Source organism: Triturus cristatus, chromosome 9 (assembly GCF_964204655.1).
Source record: "Triturus cristatus chromosome 9, aTriCri1.1, whole genome shotgun sequence".
Lineage (NCBI taxonomy): Eukaryota > Metazoa > Chordata > Amphibia > Caudata > Salamandridae > Triturus > Triturus cristatus.
This window is the reverse complement of record NC_140592.1, coordinates 138,071,380-138,087,808: the sequence shown is the minus strand read 5'-3', so window position 1 is coordinate 138,087,808 and position 16,429 is coordinate 138,071,380. Positions and strand designations below refer to the sequence as shown.

At 43.0% G+C, this 16,429-nt stretch overlaps 1 protein-coding gene across 2 annotated transcripts in view; it reads left to right on the top strand.

Moving 5' to 3' along the window:
- PFKFB4 (6-phosphofructo-2-kinase/fructose-2,6-biphosphatase 4) overlaps positions 1-16,429 on the top strand; it is a 261,428-nt gene that overhangs the window by 100,090 nt on the left and 144,909 nt on the right. Inside the window, exon 1 of one of the 2 annotated variants that reach the window (XM_085624553.1) lies at positions 12,127-12,236. The exons of the other annotated variant lie outside the window; for it this stretch is intronic. Within the exon in view, the coding sequence (XP_085480679.1) occupies positions 12,215-12,236 (22 nt within the window). The 5' untranslated portion in view covers positions 12,127-12,214. Of the gene's footprint in view, positions 1-12,126; positions 12,237-16,429 lie in introns of those variants that run through there. 2 annotated transcript variants of the gene reach the window in all.

The following is a 16,429-nucleotide window of genomic DNA, read 5'->3' as shown; positions in this document are numbered from 1 at the left end:
TTAAATAAGTTTCCTGTCGGTCCTCCTGCCAAATGTGGAGCAGGACAACAGGGTTGGCATCCTCCACTAGCTGGAACTGCTAGGGTTGCAATTCAAAGGCAGCATCGCCTGTGAAGCTTCCAGCCCTGGAAGGCCCACCTGGCCTGGTGGACAGTGTGAAGCACCCTCTGCCCAGAGCAGGCTTTTTTCCTTTCCTCTGCGAGTGACGGCTCTCATCCGATGAGGTCAGAAACATAGCTGGTGGTGGCAGGCTGGCTAAGACTACTCAGAGACCACACCAGTGCTTGGTAGGTCCGCAGGGGACCCTCTAGGGTGTCTCTTGTGTGCATTTATTGATAAATCCAACAATGGCATCAGTTTGGATTTAACACAATATGTTTGGTACCAAACATCGTAGGGTACAGTAAAGCCATCATGGAGCTAGGAAACTCGTAATGACAAGTATCTAGCCCATGTACTCTTTATTGCTTCCCTGTGCACTTACAATATCCAAGAAAGGGCTTAGATATTATAGGGTCATATCTGCTCATGCAGATATGTCCACACATGGGATGTAGTGCACCCTTCTCTTAGGGCTGTAAGGCCTGGAGTAGGGGTGACTTACCTATACCTCATGAAGTGTATGGGGGCATGGCACACATCAACTCTTTGGTTTTCTCTGCACCAAGACACGCAGCCTGCAATGGCAGTTTGCATAGTCTTGGTTAGGGGTCTCTGGGGTGGCACAATTTGTGTTGCAGCCCTAGGGGACCCTCTTCAGTTCCAATGCCCTATGTACCAGGGGTACCATTTACTAGGGACTTACAGGGGTTGGTGAAGTTGTGCCAGTCTTGGTATAGTTGTAGGAAAGTGATCTACCACTGGGAGCCTGTTAGCAGGGACCCAATGCACTTTCCATTTGAAATCACATCATGCACCTGGCAAAAAGTGAGGGCTAACCATGTCAAAAGAGGCACTTTCCTACAGCTGTGTAATCTCCCCGTTTTATCTTGTTGTTTAATCCATTAACATTCCACGAGATTACGCGAATACAATTCATGTGGTCCATTATAGACCATGTACGTCTTAGGTCTTTGAGAGTGGTGTGGTAGCAGTTTATGTAGCCTGAAATAGTCAGGCAGGAAACATCTAAACAATAACAAACAGATTCCCATACCTTCCAAGTCCCCCCACCCTGCACTTCACCCCAGAAGCATCTGTCGCCCATTATGCCCCGTTCAACAATTAAGAATGCAAAAACAAGGAAACTTGTACTTATCATTCAATGCAGTAGCAGTCAACGTCTAAAAGAAAGAGGGAGGGAACAAGGAGGAGAGGGCGGAGGAGAGGGCAGAGGGGGTAGCAGAAGTGGGGGCATAGATGATGCAGTATCTTTGAGGCTTCCCTGTAGCCCTTGTAGCAAACACTTCACACAGGAGGATGGGACTGCAATTGTATCAAGGTCAACCATTAGTGAATGTGCATTTGGAAAGTGGTGATGATTGTGGTGTACTTTATGTATAGGTTTTGAGTTAGCAGTCGCCGCCCTACAGGGTAGGAAGAGGAATATCTCATTGGTCGGTTCTTGGTCCATCAGTCTGTTGCATCTAGCAGTGTGTCATCTGCACCTCGAGCCCGATGGCACAGCGCGGCTGTGGGACACTGAGGGTTCGAGGAGGCCTACCATCCAGCCCACCAGGCCACCCACCTTTACAATGGATTTCAAGCCAGTCCCATACATCCTCTGGACTTTCAAAGAAGTGTGCTTTGTCTGCGTGGAGTAAGGGGTGCACGGAATAGCAACATTTATTTCAGTGCCATCAACAAGAGTTTTTGTTTGACTTCCAGGAAGGATCAGCATTAATGCTAGACCTTGACGGTACAGTCGGAGAAGAGCATAACTTTACTGGACCCAATGGTGGAAGCTGTCCCTTTCTTTGCTTCATGGAAGACCACATCACTGTCTCTGTAACTGAGAAAGAAGGCAATTAAAGTCTTGCAGTGATAAAAGCTTGTTCAATGATGAAAAGGTAACACGACCTCCACTGGGATCCAGGATTGGAGCCATGTTGTGCTGAAATGTATTATCTGGGTTCCCTTGGTACCGTCTGGCACACCCACAATCCAAATATTATTTCTTCTGGAGTGACCTCAGCATTTTCGATGCGGTCTGCAAGTTCACTTGGGGTGTGGAAGCAATTTCGCCACTTAGGTTCTTTATCAAGGTGCAGGGTTGTTCCCATGTAATGCTGCGCTCCCAGGTTCCAACCAGAGCCTGCCCTACACCTGTGCTCCAATCAGGAGGGTATGTGCAGCTCAAGGCCTAGGCAATAATCCGGCAATCCAGGGAAACTCTTACAGGAGCACTTGGCTCAGTCTTCACAACCTCCTCAGACCCCCTCACCACCACCCCCCCAGCTGGAGAGCAAACCAGATCTGAATCTGGTGCCGGAATGCAAAGTTCGCATGGACCCGAGATTTGGGCCTTCCAGGCAGGGATGAGTGGCGGCTGTGCCCTGTCTTGTCCCTTTCGCGCTAATCGTGGGTGAGGCCTGGTTGCGCTTTATCGCTTGGCCGTCGACCAGGCTGATGCAGCACTCCCAGGAGGTTTCCACAGCCCCGCTGGGAGCATCAGATGGTGGCGGTGTCCAGAGCCACCCAAGGAGAGAAGAGAGGACCCGGCGGTGGAGCAGGCCTCTCTCTAAAATGGCCACAGTCGGAAGGCACAGCATCTCTCACCGAATGCACCTCTCTCGCTCTAGTTGACTAGTCCAGGCCTCTTTAGATCAATCCCCATTTCCCAGGGGCTTTCTTGGGGAGAGACAGAGCGCGTCCAAGATAGCCATACGGCTATGGTCAGGGCTTAGTTACTGTTCAGATGATGAATGATTAAGAGGTAGGTGCAGGGGTTACCCAATTTATGTCCACCATTTTTAATGCCCAGGCCACGCCCTCTTTTCCTATTGATGTGCTGCCCGGGAATTACTGAGGTCACACGCAGTAGATCTCCTATGCTAGAAAGGGAAACTGCAACTTTATTAGAGAAAAGGAAAATTGGTATTTTTCTCTCATTCTTCCGCTGAGTTACGAGATTATGTGGGAGCGTTACGAGTGAAACAAAAGCTGTATCTGTAGGTGATACTGTGGAGCCCCGCCATAAACCCCAAAATCAGTACTAACATTTTTATTTTTATTTTATTTTATACAATTATTTATTATGCACTATTTATCTATGTATGTGGAAGAGTGATTGTAAAGGTTAGAAACAACTCAGCAAATAATGTATACAAAAGGGCGAAGTTCAGCTATTTCATCATACCTAATCAAATGGTCTAATCGAGGCATCTCCAATGAGTAGCTTGTAAGCCACTGGTACCTCTCCAGCTACTTGTATGTAAATTAGAGGTTATTGCTTGGATGAATTAACATATGTATTCTAAAATTGCAATGTGTGTATTTTCCGAGCTCTTAAGATGATGTTTGGAGAAAAAGGATTGAATTTTCAAATGATATTTACATTCCAAGTTGATAAAACCTTTCTTGCATTACTACTGGCAACCCTGCCTGATGCACTGAGGTAATCCCCGCTGGCAGTCTTCCATAGGGTGGCCACTAACGTAATGTTGTCTATACAACTCTAATATCAGTAGCTCTGCAAGATTCTTATTCAACATGAGTAGCTCTTGTTATAGAAAAGGTTGGAGGCCCCTGGTCTAATCCCCATCTGTATTATAACCAGCCAAATAACAGTGTAGTGGTATTGGATTTTTATGATGAGTCATGTAAAGCTCCACTTCCATACCTTTCATGCTATGGAGCCTAAAATTGGAACCTAATATATAAAACACACACGCACAATGGGTAGGTCAGTGTAACCCCGTCTGTACCATTGGCATCTTGAGTAACTTTTTGGGGGATATGGTGCTCCATAAAGTGAGCAGTGCTTAGCTTGCGCTTATTTCCTGGTCTTCCCCAAAGTTTTTTGCAACACCACCTGGAGGCAAGAAGCCCTCTTTGATCGGGGCCACAACCTCTGCAATTGAGTGAGTAGAGTCAACTACGCCCAACTCTCAACCATCACCACTGAATGGCGCAGATGAAGAGCATGTTATGGGAGGGGAAATAAAAGGTCAAGGGCCATATGTACGAACACATTTTTTCATAGACACAGAATGGGTAAATCCCTTTGATACATCTGGCCCCAAGTTCATGATAATAGTTGTTTTCCTAATAAGAAGCCCTCCCCATGATGCCCCGCCATCCCTAAGTCTCGCGAGATCTAGACTGCACAGGTCTTTAGGATTGAAAGATGGAATCGAAGGAGTGGGACACATAGGGGCGTGAACTGTGCTGGGGTGGCATGGCCGGCTATGCTCGGTTATTCCTCATTACAATAGCTTCTTGGTCCTGTGGGGCAACAGATTCAAGAGTGGGGATCCCTGGACCGCGCCCATAATGGAAAGAGCTGCGTGCATGTCAGTCTGACGAGAGCTTAAAGCTAGTTTTGTGTATGAATATTCGCGTGAAGGGTAAGACTGCCACCTGCTGGACCATTCAGTTTCCGCCGCTCACTATTAAAATGATTAGTTTTATAACACCTCCTACAAACAAAAGATCCCTGGCCTTCCCTATTAGAAGTGGAGCACACGAGAGCACATCAGATCAGTATCTAACAAAGTGCTAACGAAGACATCGTTGCAGATTAGCACCACAGTGACCCGAGCAGTTTATGTAGTTTGCCAGCTGTTCCTCGGAGATCTGCAGCGTGTCTGAGTCATCATTCTAAGTCAAATGCCACAATTAGCGCCTACCGTGTTTATATCTAACTGGAAGTTAACTTCGAGTTGCCGATTTCAGGCCCTTTACTTCTTTTAACAACGAACCGTGCCTGCAGGTTATGTAAAATAAAAAAAAGATATTTTTTAGGAAAAAGTCCACAGTCCGGTCTGTTTTTAAATTGTGTTATCAACTTTGAATTAGGGCTTAACTCGTTTTGATTCCAGGTTCTTCTTTCTGTGTATTGTTTCAAATTATTTTGTGATGCTTATTTTCTGTCCATTGCAATCGGTTTTTCATATATGACTCAGACCCTTCCCTAGTTGCTAGTGACACACTATCAGTTTTTATCTGCTACAGGTATGATTCTTTTTTGTTGAGCTTTCAATGAACGATGTTTTAACAAGAATCCATAAGCCTATCATGAGGGTCAAACTTTGTATGACCCTTTGTTTAATGTCTTCAAGGTCAAATGTAATATTATAAGAATTGTGGTAGCGTCTTCCTTTCAGGGAAGTGCACTAAAAATCTGGCATATGGATCCCCCAGACCCCATTCCTCCCTCGCCTCTCCCCGCCCTCTGACTGAGCGAAAATGCAACTAACTCAAATAGCCTTTTTACTCGCCCTCCTGCCAGGAGACGTCAGGCACACAATGAGATGTGTTAGTACATAAAGCTCCCATATCGTATCACCCTTGGATTTCGGTTTAATAACAGGAAAAAAAGTTACAGAAATAAATGTCAGAATGCTCTTCTGCAATTATGAGAGCAGGGTTTGTGGTCGTCATTTTATTCAGTAGAATTCAGAAATAATTGTAGTTGTAGAAAACTGTTGTTCAAAGTAATAATGAGCGGGCAATGTTTCTGTATGCGAGTGTCAACAGGGCCCTCCTGTGAAACAACAGGCTTGCATAAGAATTTCTGTAGGTGTGAAATGAACTGTTAAAACATGACCTAAAAAGACCACTCCTTAGAGGATCTAATTGCAGGCTATTCAAGTGTTTCCTGATTCCTGCATCTTGATGGGTTCTTAATGAGGAGTTTCGAAGGAGAAACAGCCCATCCCTTTCTCTGTATAATTTGCTATTGTTGTTTCTGACCAGGAACCCACTGCTACCTATAAAGAAGGTGGTAGTACTGTTCCAACTAAATTACTCATATGAATCCGATCTCCACCTCTTTTACCCGTTCTTTGTCTTTCACTATCAGAACTAACCTTTTATAAGCACAGGCAACAAAATCAACAAGCATTGGCATAGCCAATAGGTCTCGCCTTTGGGACCTTGTAAGTGTTTAGCCATGCAACAGTTGCATAACTAAATACTTATAAGGTCCCAAAAGCGAGACCTATTGGCTATGCCAAGCGGCCGTGGGGCCGCGAAAATGAAAGTAATCGCGGTAAACCGCGGCGCGCCCGCGCACATGTACTGTAGCTCTAGGCTGGCCTGGTAGCACTTTTTGGAGCCCTCTCAATAAGTCTCGCCAGACCAGCGCACACGCTGGGTCAGGCGAGACCTAAAAACTCTAGTCCTTTCTACAAGTCGTTAAGCATTGAAAGAGTCAATAGATCAGGCTTCCATTATAAGCATGGCTCCCAGTTTTCTGTTTTTACTCATTTGTTTCAGAAAAATACAGACAGAAAACTATCTATTTTCATGTCCGTGTTTCTTTTTAAATATCAACAAACAGAAGTTCTTTTGTTTTTTGAGTGATTCTAAATGCTGACTGTCATGACTTCCAGGCCAATAGTTGTGCAGATTGACAGATAATTAGGACATAAAAGATAGAAAGTTTCTTATAGAGGCTTAAACACCTCTAGATGTGTACAAGGTTGATACTAAAATGTAAATACCAGTGTATTGATTTATCATTGATGGGTATTCTTGTCATTGAAACCTGTCAGGTGTTGAATTATCAGGGTATATTTATTGTTTTAATAAATGTGGAAATAGACTAGTTTCAACTTAATTTGGTCATAAAACCCCCCAAATATGGAAAAATACAGATAAAATTATCAAAAAAGAAATATGGATAAATACACCAGGAAATGTCCAACAATAAATACCGTAAAACTGGGAGCCCTAGTTCTAAGACAGTCCAATTGCTTTTGCCATAACATAATAACAGTGGCCAGACAGCAGGATAAGAAAGTGTCACGGCAGGGCTTTAAATGGGCCGGGTCCTGCAGGTGCATAGGGAACCTGCAGTTCTAAAAAGCAGGTGCTGAGATGGGTCCCTACCAGGCTCTGCATTTTTGCCCTCACATTCAGGGTCCTTAATATAAAACTGACAGTGCCCGACAGAAGATCTGCCCGCAGCGCTCCAAAATACATGTTCATATAGTGACAAGAGGTTTATTTCAGTTGCAGCAATTGGGCGCTCATTTGTGTAAATTGTGAAGTAACTGGGTAATATTTATACATGTAGAGCACTTTTGCGTAACTATACACAGTTCAATGACATTACAAATGACGTTTATGCAAAGACGCAACATGGTTACTTCAACTAGAAAGAAAATGCCCTATGAAATCGTTTTTGCTTGTGGAAATACTGAAACTATCGGTCTGCTTGCCTCACAGGGTGGAGGGAAGGGAGGGAGGGGAGGGGAGGGGCCTGTAGGAAGGGTGGGATAGGGGGGGGTCTAGGGGGAGAAAAGAGAGAGAAAATGACATCACCATCATATAGAAGGAAGAAGGAAGGGATTAAGTGGGAAAAGGGGAGAAAAACTCGAACTCTATGCGGATAGTCACAATCAACATAAGCGGATTGAACGATGCTAAAAAACGGAGAGAGCTGAAAGAATATCTTAGGGCAATACACGCTGACATAGTATGTGTACAGGAGACACATATTGAGATATCTCAAAAATTCTTATTAGAGCAATTAGGGTATCAACTCCTAATATGTACAACGCAAGGGTCTAGGACACGGGGGGTGGCGGTATTGGCACGGGGCGGCATGGTGACAGTAAAAAAAAAGAAGGCAGATCCTCAAGGTCGATGGGTCATAATAGAATGCAAGGTGCAAGAGTTTGTCTTTACATTATGCTCCATCTATGCTCCAACAGTCGATGATCCAGAGGCCTTAGATCAGATCAACGCACAATTGACAAACTGGCCTATGCCGATTATAGTCTGTGGAGACTTGAACATCAATGGCTTATATGGTCTGTGGAAAAATGATCCAATTAGATTTACAGGTCGAAAAAAGAAAAGCCATAGGGCACTAATACAGATGATGCAGGATAACGGGCTGACGGATATATGGGAACAGCAAAATACTGGGGGAGGGGGAAGCACCTATTATTCTGCGCCACACAAATCTTTAGCTAGATTGGACTATTTTCTGGTATCAGCAGTATTGACGACGATCTCTAAGGTTAGAAAATTGCCACGGGTGGTATCAGACCATAGCCCTTTGATATTAGATATTGCTATCTCAAATCAACAAAAAGAGAGATCTAGCTGGACCTTCGAGAGAGCTCTGTTGTTTGATCCTAAGTATGTTACCCAGATGGATAGCTGGCTAAAAGAATATTTAAAGGTAAACAGAGGATCTGCTTCCCCCAGAATAGTTTGGGATGCTATGAAGGCGGGCATAAGGGGGGAGACTATCAGCTTTACATTAAAACGAAATAAACTAGAGAAAGAAGAAATGGAGGGAAAACAGAGATCAGTCGCTGCTGTCGAAGAAGAATTAATTAAAGCAATAGAGGCCAGGCAAGAGGTCGCTGGAATATTACAAAGGGTGGCAATAGCAAAGGCAGCAGTGAGTGAGTCGCTTGCAGTCAAAGCGGCTGGGAAATATATGGCGTGGAAACAGGACCAATATGAATTCAGCGAACAGATAGGGCGTATCTTAGCTATTAGGACACGACAGGCGGCCACTAAAGGAGAAATTTTACAGGTTAATTCCGTGGCAGGGATAGCGGCGACAACACCAAGGGGGATATGCTCTGTTTTCCAAGAGTTTTACCAGAATTTATATAATCCTGAAAGTGGCGCTGCAGATGGTGAAATAGAGAAATACTTAGAAAGCGCGCTAGTAGAGAAAATAACAATGGAGGATAGAGCGGAGTTGGAGACTAATTTCTCGATAGAAGAGGTACGGGCAGCAATTAAGGATTTACCTGCCGGAAAAGCTGTGGGTCCTGATCTTATACCGCTCGAATTTTATAAAAAATTCCTCCCTAGCATAGAAGAGGATCTTTATCAACTAATGGTAGCTATACAAAGAGGGGAGATACCTCCTGAATCATGGGGGGAAGCAACTATGGTGGTATTCCTAAAAAAGAACAAAATTTCAACCGACCCCGGGTCATATAGACCCATAAGCCTGATGAACAGTGACACTAAGGTTTACTCTAAGATATTAGCTAATCGCCTTAGTGCAGTCATAGGCAAGATTATTTCTCCCCGACAGCATGGGTTCATCCCAGGAAGGGGCACAGCGGACCATATTAGAAGGGTGTGTGCATTGTTTGACGGGACGGCAGCCTCACGAGACCCTATGGCCTTAATATTGTTAGATGCTGAAAAAGCGTTTGATAGGGTCTCGTGGGGCTTCCTTTGGGCGGCTTTAGGGAAGGCAAACATAGGAGATGTTTGTATTGGGGCTTTGAGAGCTCTATATAAGAATCCCACGATAAGATTAAGGATTATGAGAGAGCAGAGCGAGATAATAAAGATTGGACGGGGCACCAGGCAAGGGTGCCCCTGCTCCCCGCTACTCTTTGCCTTCTATATAGATGCTTTCATAAGAAAGATTGAGTTAAATGAAAATATCAAACCTGTTGTCTTGAATGGATTTGAAACAAAAATTTTAGGGTATGCTGACGACCTAGCCATAACATCTACGGACCCGGCTGCAGCGCTGCTAGAAATAGAAAGGGAAGCAACGGTTTACGGGGCGCTCTCGGGGTATAAATTAAACCAGAGCAAAACTCAAATAGTAATTAATAAAAAGGTAACGATGGTGGATCAAAGAATTACAGACTCAGCTACTTATCTAGGGATAACAATAACTTCAGATCTCTCGAAGGTAGTGGAAATGAATTTGGGGCCGGTTATAAAAAAGGCTAAAGGGGACTTAGATAGACTAAATAATCTACACTTAACAATAATTGGCAGATGCAATTTAGTAAAAATGATCTTTTTGCCCAAAGTACTATATCTGTTCCGCACCATCCCACTAAAATTTAATAACAGTTGGTTCTGTGAAATAGAAGGACTCACAAATCGTTTTATCTGGGCCAAAGGCAAAACACGGCGAGCATTGAAATTTCTGTCGTTACCGAGAGAGCGAGGGGGCCTGGCGGCACCTGATTATAGGGCTTATTATTGGGCGACTGTCCTGCAATATATCAGAGGATTAGTGGGTGGAAGTATGGAGGATCGGTGGAGAGTAGGAGAAAGCGTCCCTGATATATATGAGCTATTGATCAAGGACTCTAATAAGTGGCTTCTCTCGTTTAATGAAGGTAGCTATTACAAAAAAGTCAAGTTCAAGACTCTAGGCGCGGCAATGGCTGTATGGTCAACTGCCAGGAAGAAAATGAAAATGGGGAGGATGAATTATTACACCCCGTTATTTAATAATCAGCTATTGCCAGAGGTCTTTCACGATCCAGTTATGAGGAGGTGGGATATGATGGGGGTAAAAACGATCGGCGACCTTATGGGTGCAACAGGTCTCATAACATTCGATCAAGCACAGCAGCTATATAGCTTAGACCGTAGGGAGTTTTTCAAATACCTTCAAATAAGATCAGCTTTGTTAAAAAAACAGGGAGGGGATATCAACTATCGGAGAGTAGAAATCATGGAAATCTTAAGAGATAAGAAGGGCTGCTCAATATCCCAGGTATACGGGGAACTGACCAGGCACAAGGAGGACGATAGTGCAAAGGTTATAGAAAAATGGAATATAAAATTGAATTTATCTGGGAATGAGGCTGAAAAAGCTTTCAAGTTATTAATTTCAGTGTTAAGAGTAGCCACCCTACAAGTCCAGCAATACAAGACCATGTTCGAGCTCTATTACACCCCACATAGAATTGCTCAATGGGGTGGAACGACGGGAGTGGTTTGCCCAAGATGTCAGGCAACACAGGCAGATACTATACATATGTTTGCTGCATGCCCCGCCTTGGATTTGTTTAAGAACTCAATAGAGCAATTTTTGGATAGAGCACTAGGGATCAAAATTACTATAACTAGCGAAGTCATGGTTCTGGGGGTAACTAGGGATGGAGTAGAAATACCCCAATTTGAGTTTATATATATAGCGATGATTCTGAGTCGACTTTGTGTCGCAACAATGTGGAAAGATCCAAATCCGCCAACGTTCCAACAATGGCTATCACGATTATTAGCGGTATATGCATTAGAAAAAGCCTTGTACGATAAAAAAGGATGGAAGACAAGACAAATGGGGAATCGGATATGGGCCCCTATTGCTAACTGGAAAGAGAGGCTTGAAAAAGATTAAAATATTGGCACTCTCCGTTTCTGATTGGGGGCAATCGGCTAGCCCTCCATACTTTCTTTCTTGTCATGTTTTGTTTTTCTTACTTTTAATTTTTTGTGTTTTTATTTTCTTCTTTTTGACGAAACTGCATAATGAAATGTATCATTAAATAAATATAATTCTTGATGATGATGAATAAAAAAAAAAAAAAAAAAAAAAAGGAAATACTGAAACTAACATTGTACGTGGTTAGAGAAGGGAAGGGAGCAAGGCTCTGGGCATGCGTGGTACAAATAAATATATATATATAACAACTAATAGCAGACTTTATATTTATATGTGAATATTTGTGACCACCAATACGGAAGAATAGAATTTACGCAAAAGAAAATGAATGAGAATGATAATATCCATTTTGTTTAGGTACGATAACATACGTTCATGATGATTAAAAAAGATGCATTTAGGCAAATAATATTACATTATAAGGCAACTTTTCATGGCACATCTCCAAGCTGTATTTCAGGTACACTCTCCTGATGCACTATGGCATGGTATTCATTTATTTTGGACACTTGAAAGACCAGAGCTTTTATTTTGGGCATTTAAAAAAGCAGAGCTTGTTGCCAGGTGGAAACTTTAGAGAGTGAGCATTTCAATGTTACTTGTGGAATTCTATATCTGGATGCGATGACAGAAGCAGCAAAATATCAGTCGGGTGGCACCATATGCTATGCTCATGTGTTTTTAAGCCACTCCCTTATTTACATCAGCCATGCCCCTTTGAGAGCCACCCCCGCCACCCAGTTTTTCCATCTCACTTAAAGCCCTGGCCACTGGGCATGCTGAACAGCAGCAGTGGTGCCCAGTGGTGGGGTGGGAAGGAGCTGCCAATTGTACTGAACAGCAGTATCAGCCTGGTGGCACGACAGAAAAAAGCTGCCGCGTATACGAAAAGGCTGCAGTGGTCTGGGGTCGAATGAGGAGGAGATGCCTCACACACCGCAGCAAGGTAAGCCTGGTGGATAGCAGCTAGCCTGACCCCAAGGAGCATGCCTGAAGTCTCACAAGATCATGCCTTTTGTTGCTAATGATGCAAGAATGCTGGGAAGAGTACTTGAGGTCAAGCTGTGCCGACCTACCAAGGGACATGCCATTGGGAAGGGCATACTCAAGTCAGGCTCACACTTTATTGCTGGGAAAACATGTAAAAGATGTCTGCTACAGCTAGGAAAAAAGATGCTGCCTCATGTACAAAATGCATATGTGAGGTAAAGGATTAAATGTGACAAAATGAGCGATGATTAAGTGTACTTGTGAGTTGTGTAATGCATAACACTGAAAGTACTGAGATGGAAAGATACAGCCAAAAAGCTAATAGCATGTGCATGAAACTAAAATTCTTCTCTGGGTGGGCTAGTCCAAGATGTGACTGACACCGTCTCAAGGTAATGGCTGCAGGGGGCAGAAGCTTTTTAAGGTCCTGCATTTGCCAGGTTCTTTTGATTTTGATAACGTTATATGTATGATATATTTATAGGGGCATTCAGCCAGCCCTCTTCATCCATTATTGTTATAAAGAAGGGTATACCCCAAATCACTGGGACCTGGGTGTAATAATCATAGATGCCAGTACCATCAATAGTGCACTGTGCACTGTTTTTTCTATTGTACATGGCTTTGTAAATTAATGTAAACTATTGAAAAAAAATGTCATTGTGATTATGTCGCATTGAGTAACATGCCTAACAATTTGATTGTGATGCTTCTGAGTATTATATGTCACTCGCCTCACTACCTCACCCCCCCCTCACCCAGTTGGGCATTCCAACCATCTTTTATTCTAACATTGTTTATAAATTGTTGCCTTAAATCAAAAGCAATCAGGGGCTTTGTGTGATTAAACAACACTTTAGCACTAATTAATTTTTCTCTGTTATTGTTATTTGATACTGTTTTCGATACTATATTTAAATATAACTGTGCTGGGACCACCTCTTTATATACTGCTCTTCATCCATTAGTCTGTTATTGTATCATTCACATTTTTCTTTCGCCCACTGCAAGCAGCATGAAGGTTGAGCCCACTACAGCCGTTGGCTAACTTCACTGTGAGTGACTGCATTCTGCACTTTCACAAGGAGCACTTTTACATGCAGAGTAGCTCCCTTCAGTGCCACAAACAGCAATGGCAATGTGTGCTTTTTGAGAGCAATAAATATTTTTACTTTAAGCCAAAGTTTTTGTTTTAGAATGATGAGGGCCGCACAGCTTCCTCAACAATAAAGTTTTGCAAAAACCATGACAAAACAAAATACGCTATGAAAAAACCAAAAGCCTGGTAGCCAATGCCAGGACTATTTGCTTTGCCATTGCTCGGTGCTCTTGTGGCGGTATCAGAAGTGCCCTTGATGTGACAAGAATAATACCAGAAGCTGTTAATGGTCTAGAAAAAAAATTGAAGAAATAAATGTTGTGTACACAGCTCTCCCCAACCACCACGACCACACCATGCCACAACCAAGGGCAAAACCCAATAAAAAAGTAAGCAGTCCTTGTCGGGAAGGATTAGAAGTAATGGGAGACTCCGATCCTGGGGTTCAGTCGATCAAAAATACACTTTTCATGCACTGGGGGAATCCCAGCAAATCCAGTTCAATTCTATCGTATGACTGTTTCCTGGTGAATGGTTCACTATCTCAACCCCCCCCCCCAATTGCTTCAGTAAAGGACTGACTACCCACAGCAACTCCACACTGTTCCTTTGCTCATTGTACATTGAATATTGTAACTGCCTTTTAGTAAAGTACTGACAGTCCACAGTATCTGCACAATGGTCTTTTGAACATGGCAATTTTTATACTATTTGGTGGAAATCCAGCAAGTGAGGACGGGTCCTACCACAACACCCTGGTTCTTGGTGGCTGGTTGGACACTTTAGTAGCCGCCTCAGTAAAGCACTGGCTGCTTACTGTAACTGCTCATTGGCTCATTGCATACTGCACTTTGAATAGTTTAACAGTTTTTAGCTGATTTTTTTTCAATTTGAATGTTTTTTATTATCTAAACAATAAAGCTTTGAATACCGAATATTGTATACACAAAGCGCTATCCTTTTGTGAAATACAATTCTTGTAGTGTGCTTTCTGTGAACCACAAAACGTTCCTGAATTTGCTAACTTCACTTTTTAAAACGTTTTGAAAGAGGTTGCATTAGAAAACAAGAAGTTTATTTCAACACACAACTTCTAGATAATAATGTGACAATAGTATGCTGTAACTCACTTCCACATAAATTACTGTGAAATTTATCGGAGGTTATATTTTGCTTTGAGTTTCTACATTTTAGATACTAGATTAACATCTAAACTGGGCACTGACTTAACATTTGCGGTCAAAGATAAACTTTTTTATCAACAGAAAATGTCACAAATCTGCAATTATGGTTCCTACATATTCCTGTTGTAAAAAGCGAAGAAACACCCACCCTTTGTTGCTCGTTTTTAGAGATGAAATAGCCATAGTTGCAAATAAGTTACTAGTGAACCCTCTTCTTTCCATTCTTAAGTCCATAAAACGCCATGTGGATAGTTTGTATGACTAACGGTACCCTTAAAACTTAGGCAACTTCTTTAATCATACAACCTCTACTCAGTTTACAATGCCCCTGCTCTTATGTACTTGGATGGCACTGTGACACCCTACGTATCTGTTCTAAGACCCGCCTCATTCCTTCTTTACACCTCACCATATTCAAAAGGTTGCACCTGCCACTCAGTGAATATACTCCATGTTTGCATTGCAGATACTCTAGGAGACCTGTATGCATGAGCAGGATCTTTGAAATTGCCCACATCTCAGCTCTTAAAAATTATCATAAGCTTGGAGCACCGAACAGACTTGTTCTGATCTCCTTTTAATGAAACTCATCCTTTGGCCTTGTTCCTCTCTATGTTCACTAAACCCATCAGTGGCTTGCAATATCCTTAGACAGACTTTGGCTCTGGCTGTGAGAGCTGTTTCGACTTTCTAAGGTGCTCACTATAACTCGTGTGGGAATAACTGTGGGAATACTGCACCAAGTAGTTACAAATACCTCATGGTGTGGTAATCACTGGGTGCACCAATACCCCAGATATAGAGTTTTGTCTTCAATATGAGACATAATATGGAATCTGTCTTTTTACTCACTGAACCTTTGCGTGCGCACAGATCCAGATTGTCATTGGACTAAGACTGGGCCATTTAATGCCTACATCTGGGTTTCAACCCATTGTAGTATCATTAGGCACCACTTGTAGGTGATGCGGGTGACTGCAGGATAATGTGTGATGTGGCAGGAAAAGTACTCTTAAAAACAAGCATTTGCAATGTAATTGGTCATGCCTTTGGGGCTTTATAAGTATTTAGACATGCAGCACATTATCATGGGTGCTGCAGCATCTTCTGTTCTTTAACATGGAAACTTTGACACTAGCAGGCACATTATCACACTTCCTTTAGGCTGTGTGCTTTTTTTGCAGTAATGCTGTCAGTGCTGGTGAATCAAATAGCAAAAGAATAGGCACCCACGTAGCCACTGAAAACATGGTGAAAAAAGTCCCTAAGCAGAAAGTAAAAAGCGGAAGCAGGCAAGTCCTGGGGCAATACTTCAGGGCCCACGGAGTAACACATGGGGTGGTGTTTTCCCTGTTTTGGGGGGAAGTCAGTGTTGCATATCACAGGCAGTGGAGGCCTTTGAAACCTTCTTCCTTGATACGCAGATTATTAGTCATCCTGCTTGGAGGAGGTGACAACACCTCCTGCCAGGGCAGGCTTTGTTTCCCACCTCAGAGAGCGTGGGCTCTCGCCTCCAGGGGACCAGAAACAAGTCTGGGGTGGCAGGCTAGAGAGGAACCGTCTGCCAACACACTAGATGTTGGTAGGTTTTCAGGGGATACCTCTGGGTGCATGTATTAATAAATCCATCACTGGAATCAGTGTGGGTTTATTAATATGAGGTGTTTGATACCAAGCACCATAGGTTTTAGTTAAGCCATTATGTAGCTGGGAAACTTGTTTTGACCAGTGCCCAGTACATACCTTAAGATGGCTTCCCTGTTCACTTGTACCGTCAGTAATTGAACTAGCCAGCACATGAGCATATCTGCTCATGTATATATGTCCTCACAGTAATATAGTGTGCCCTGCCTTTGGGACCGTAGG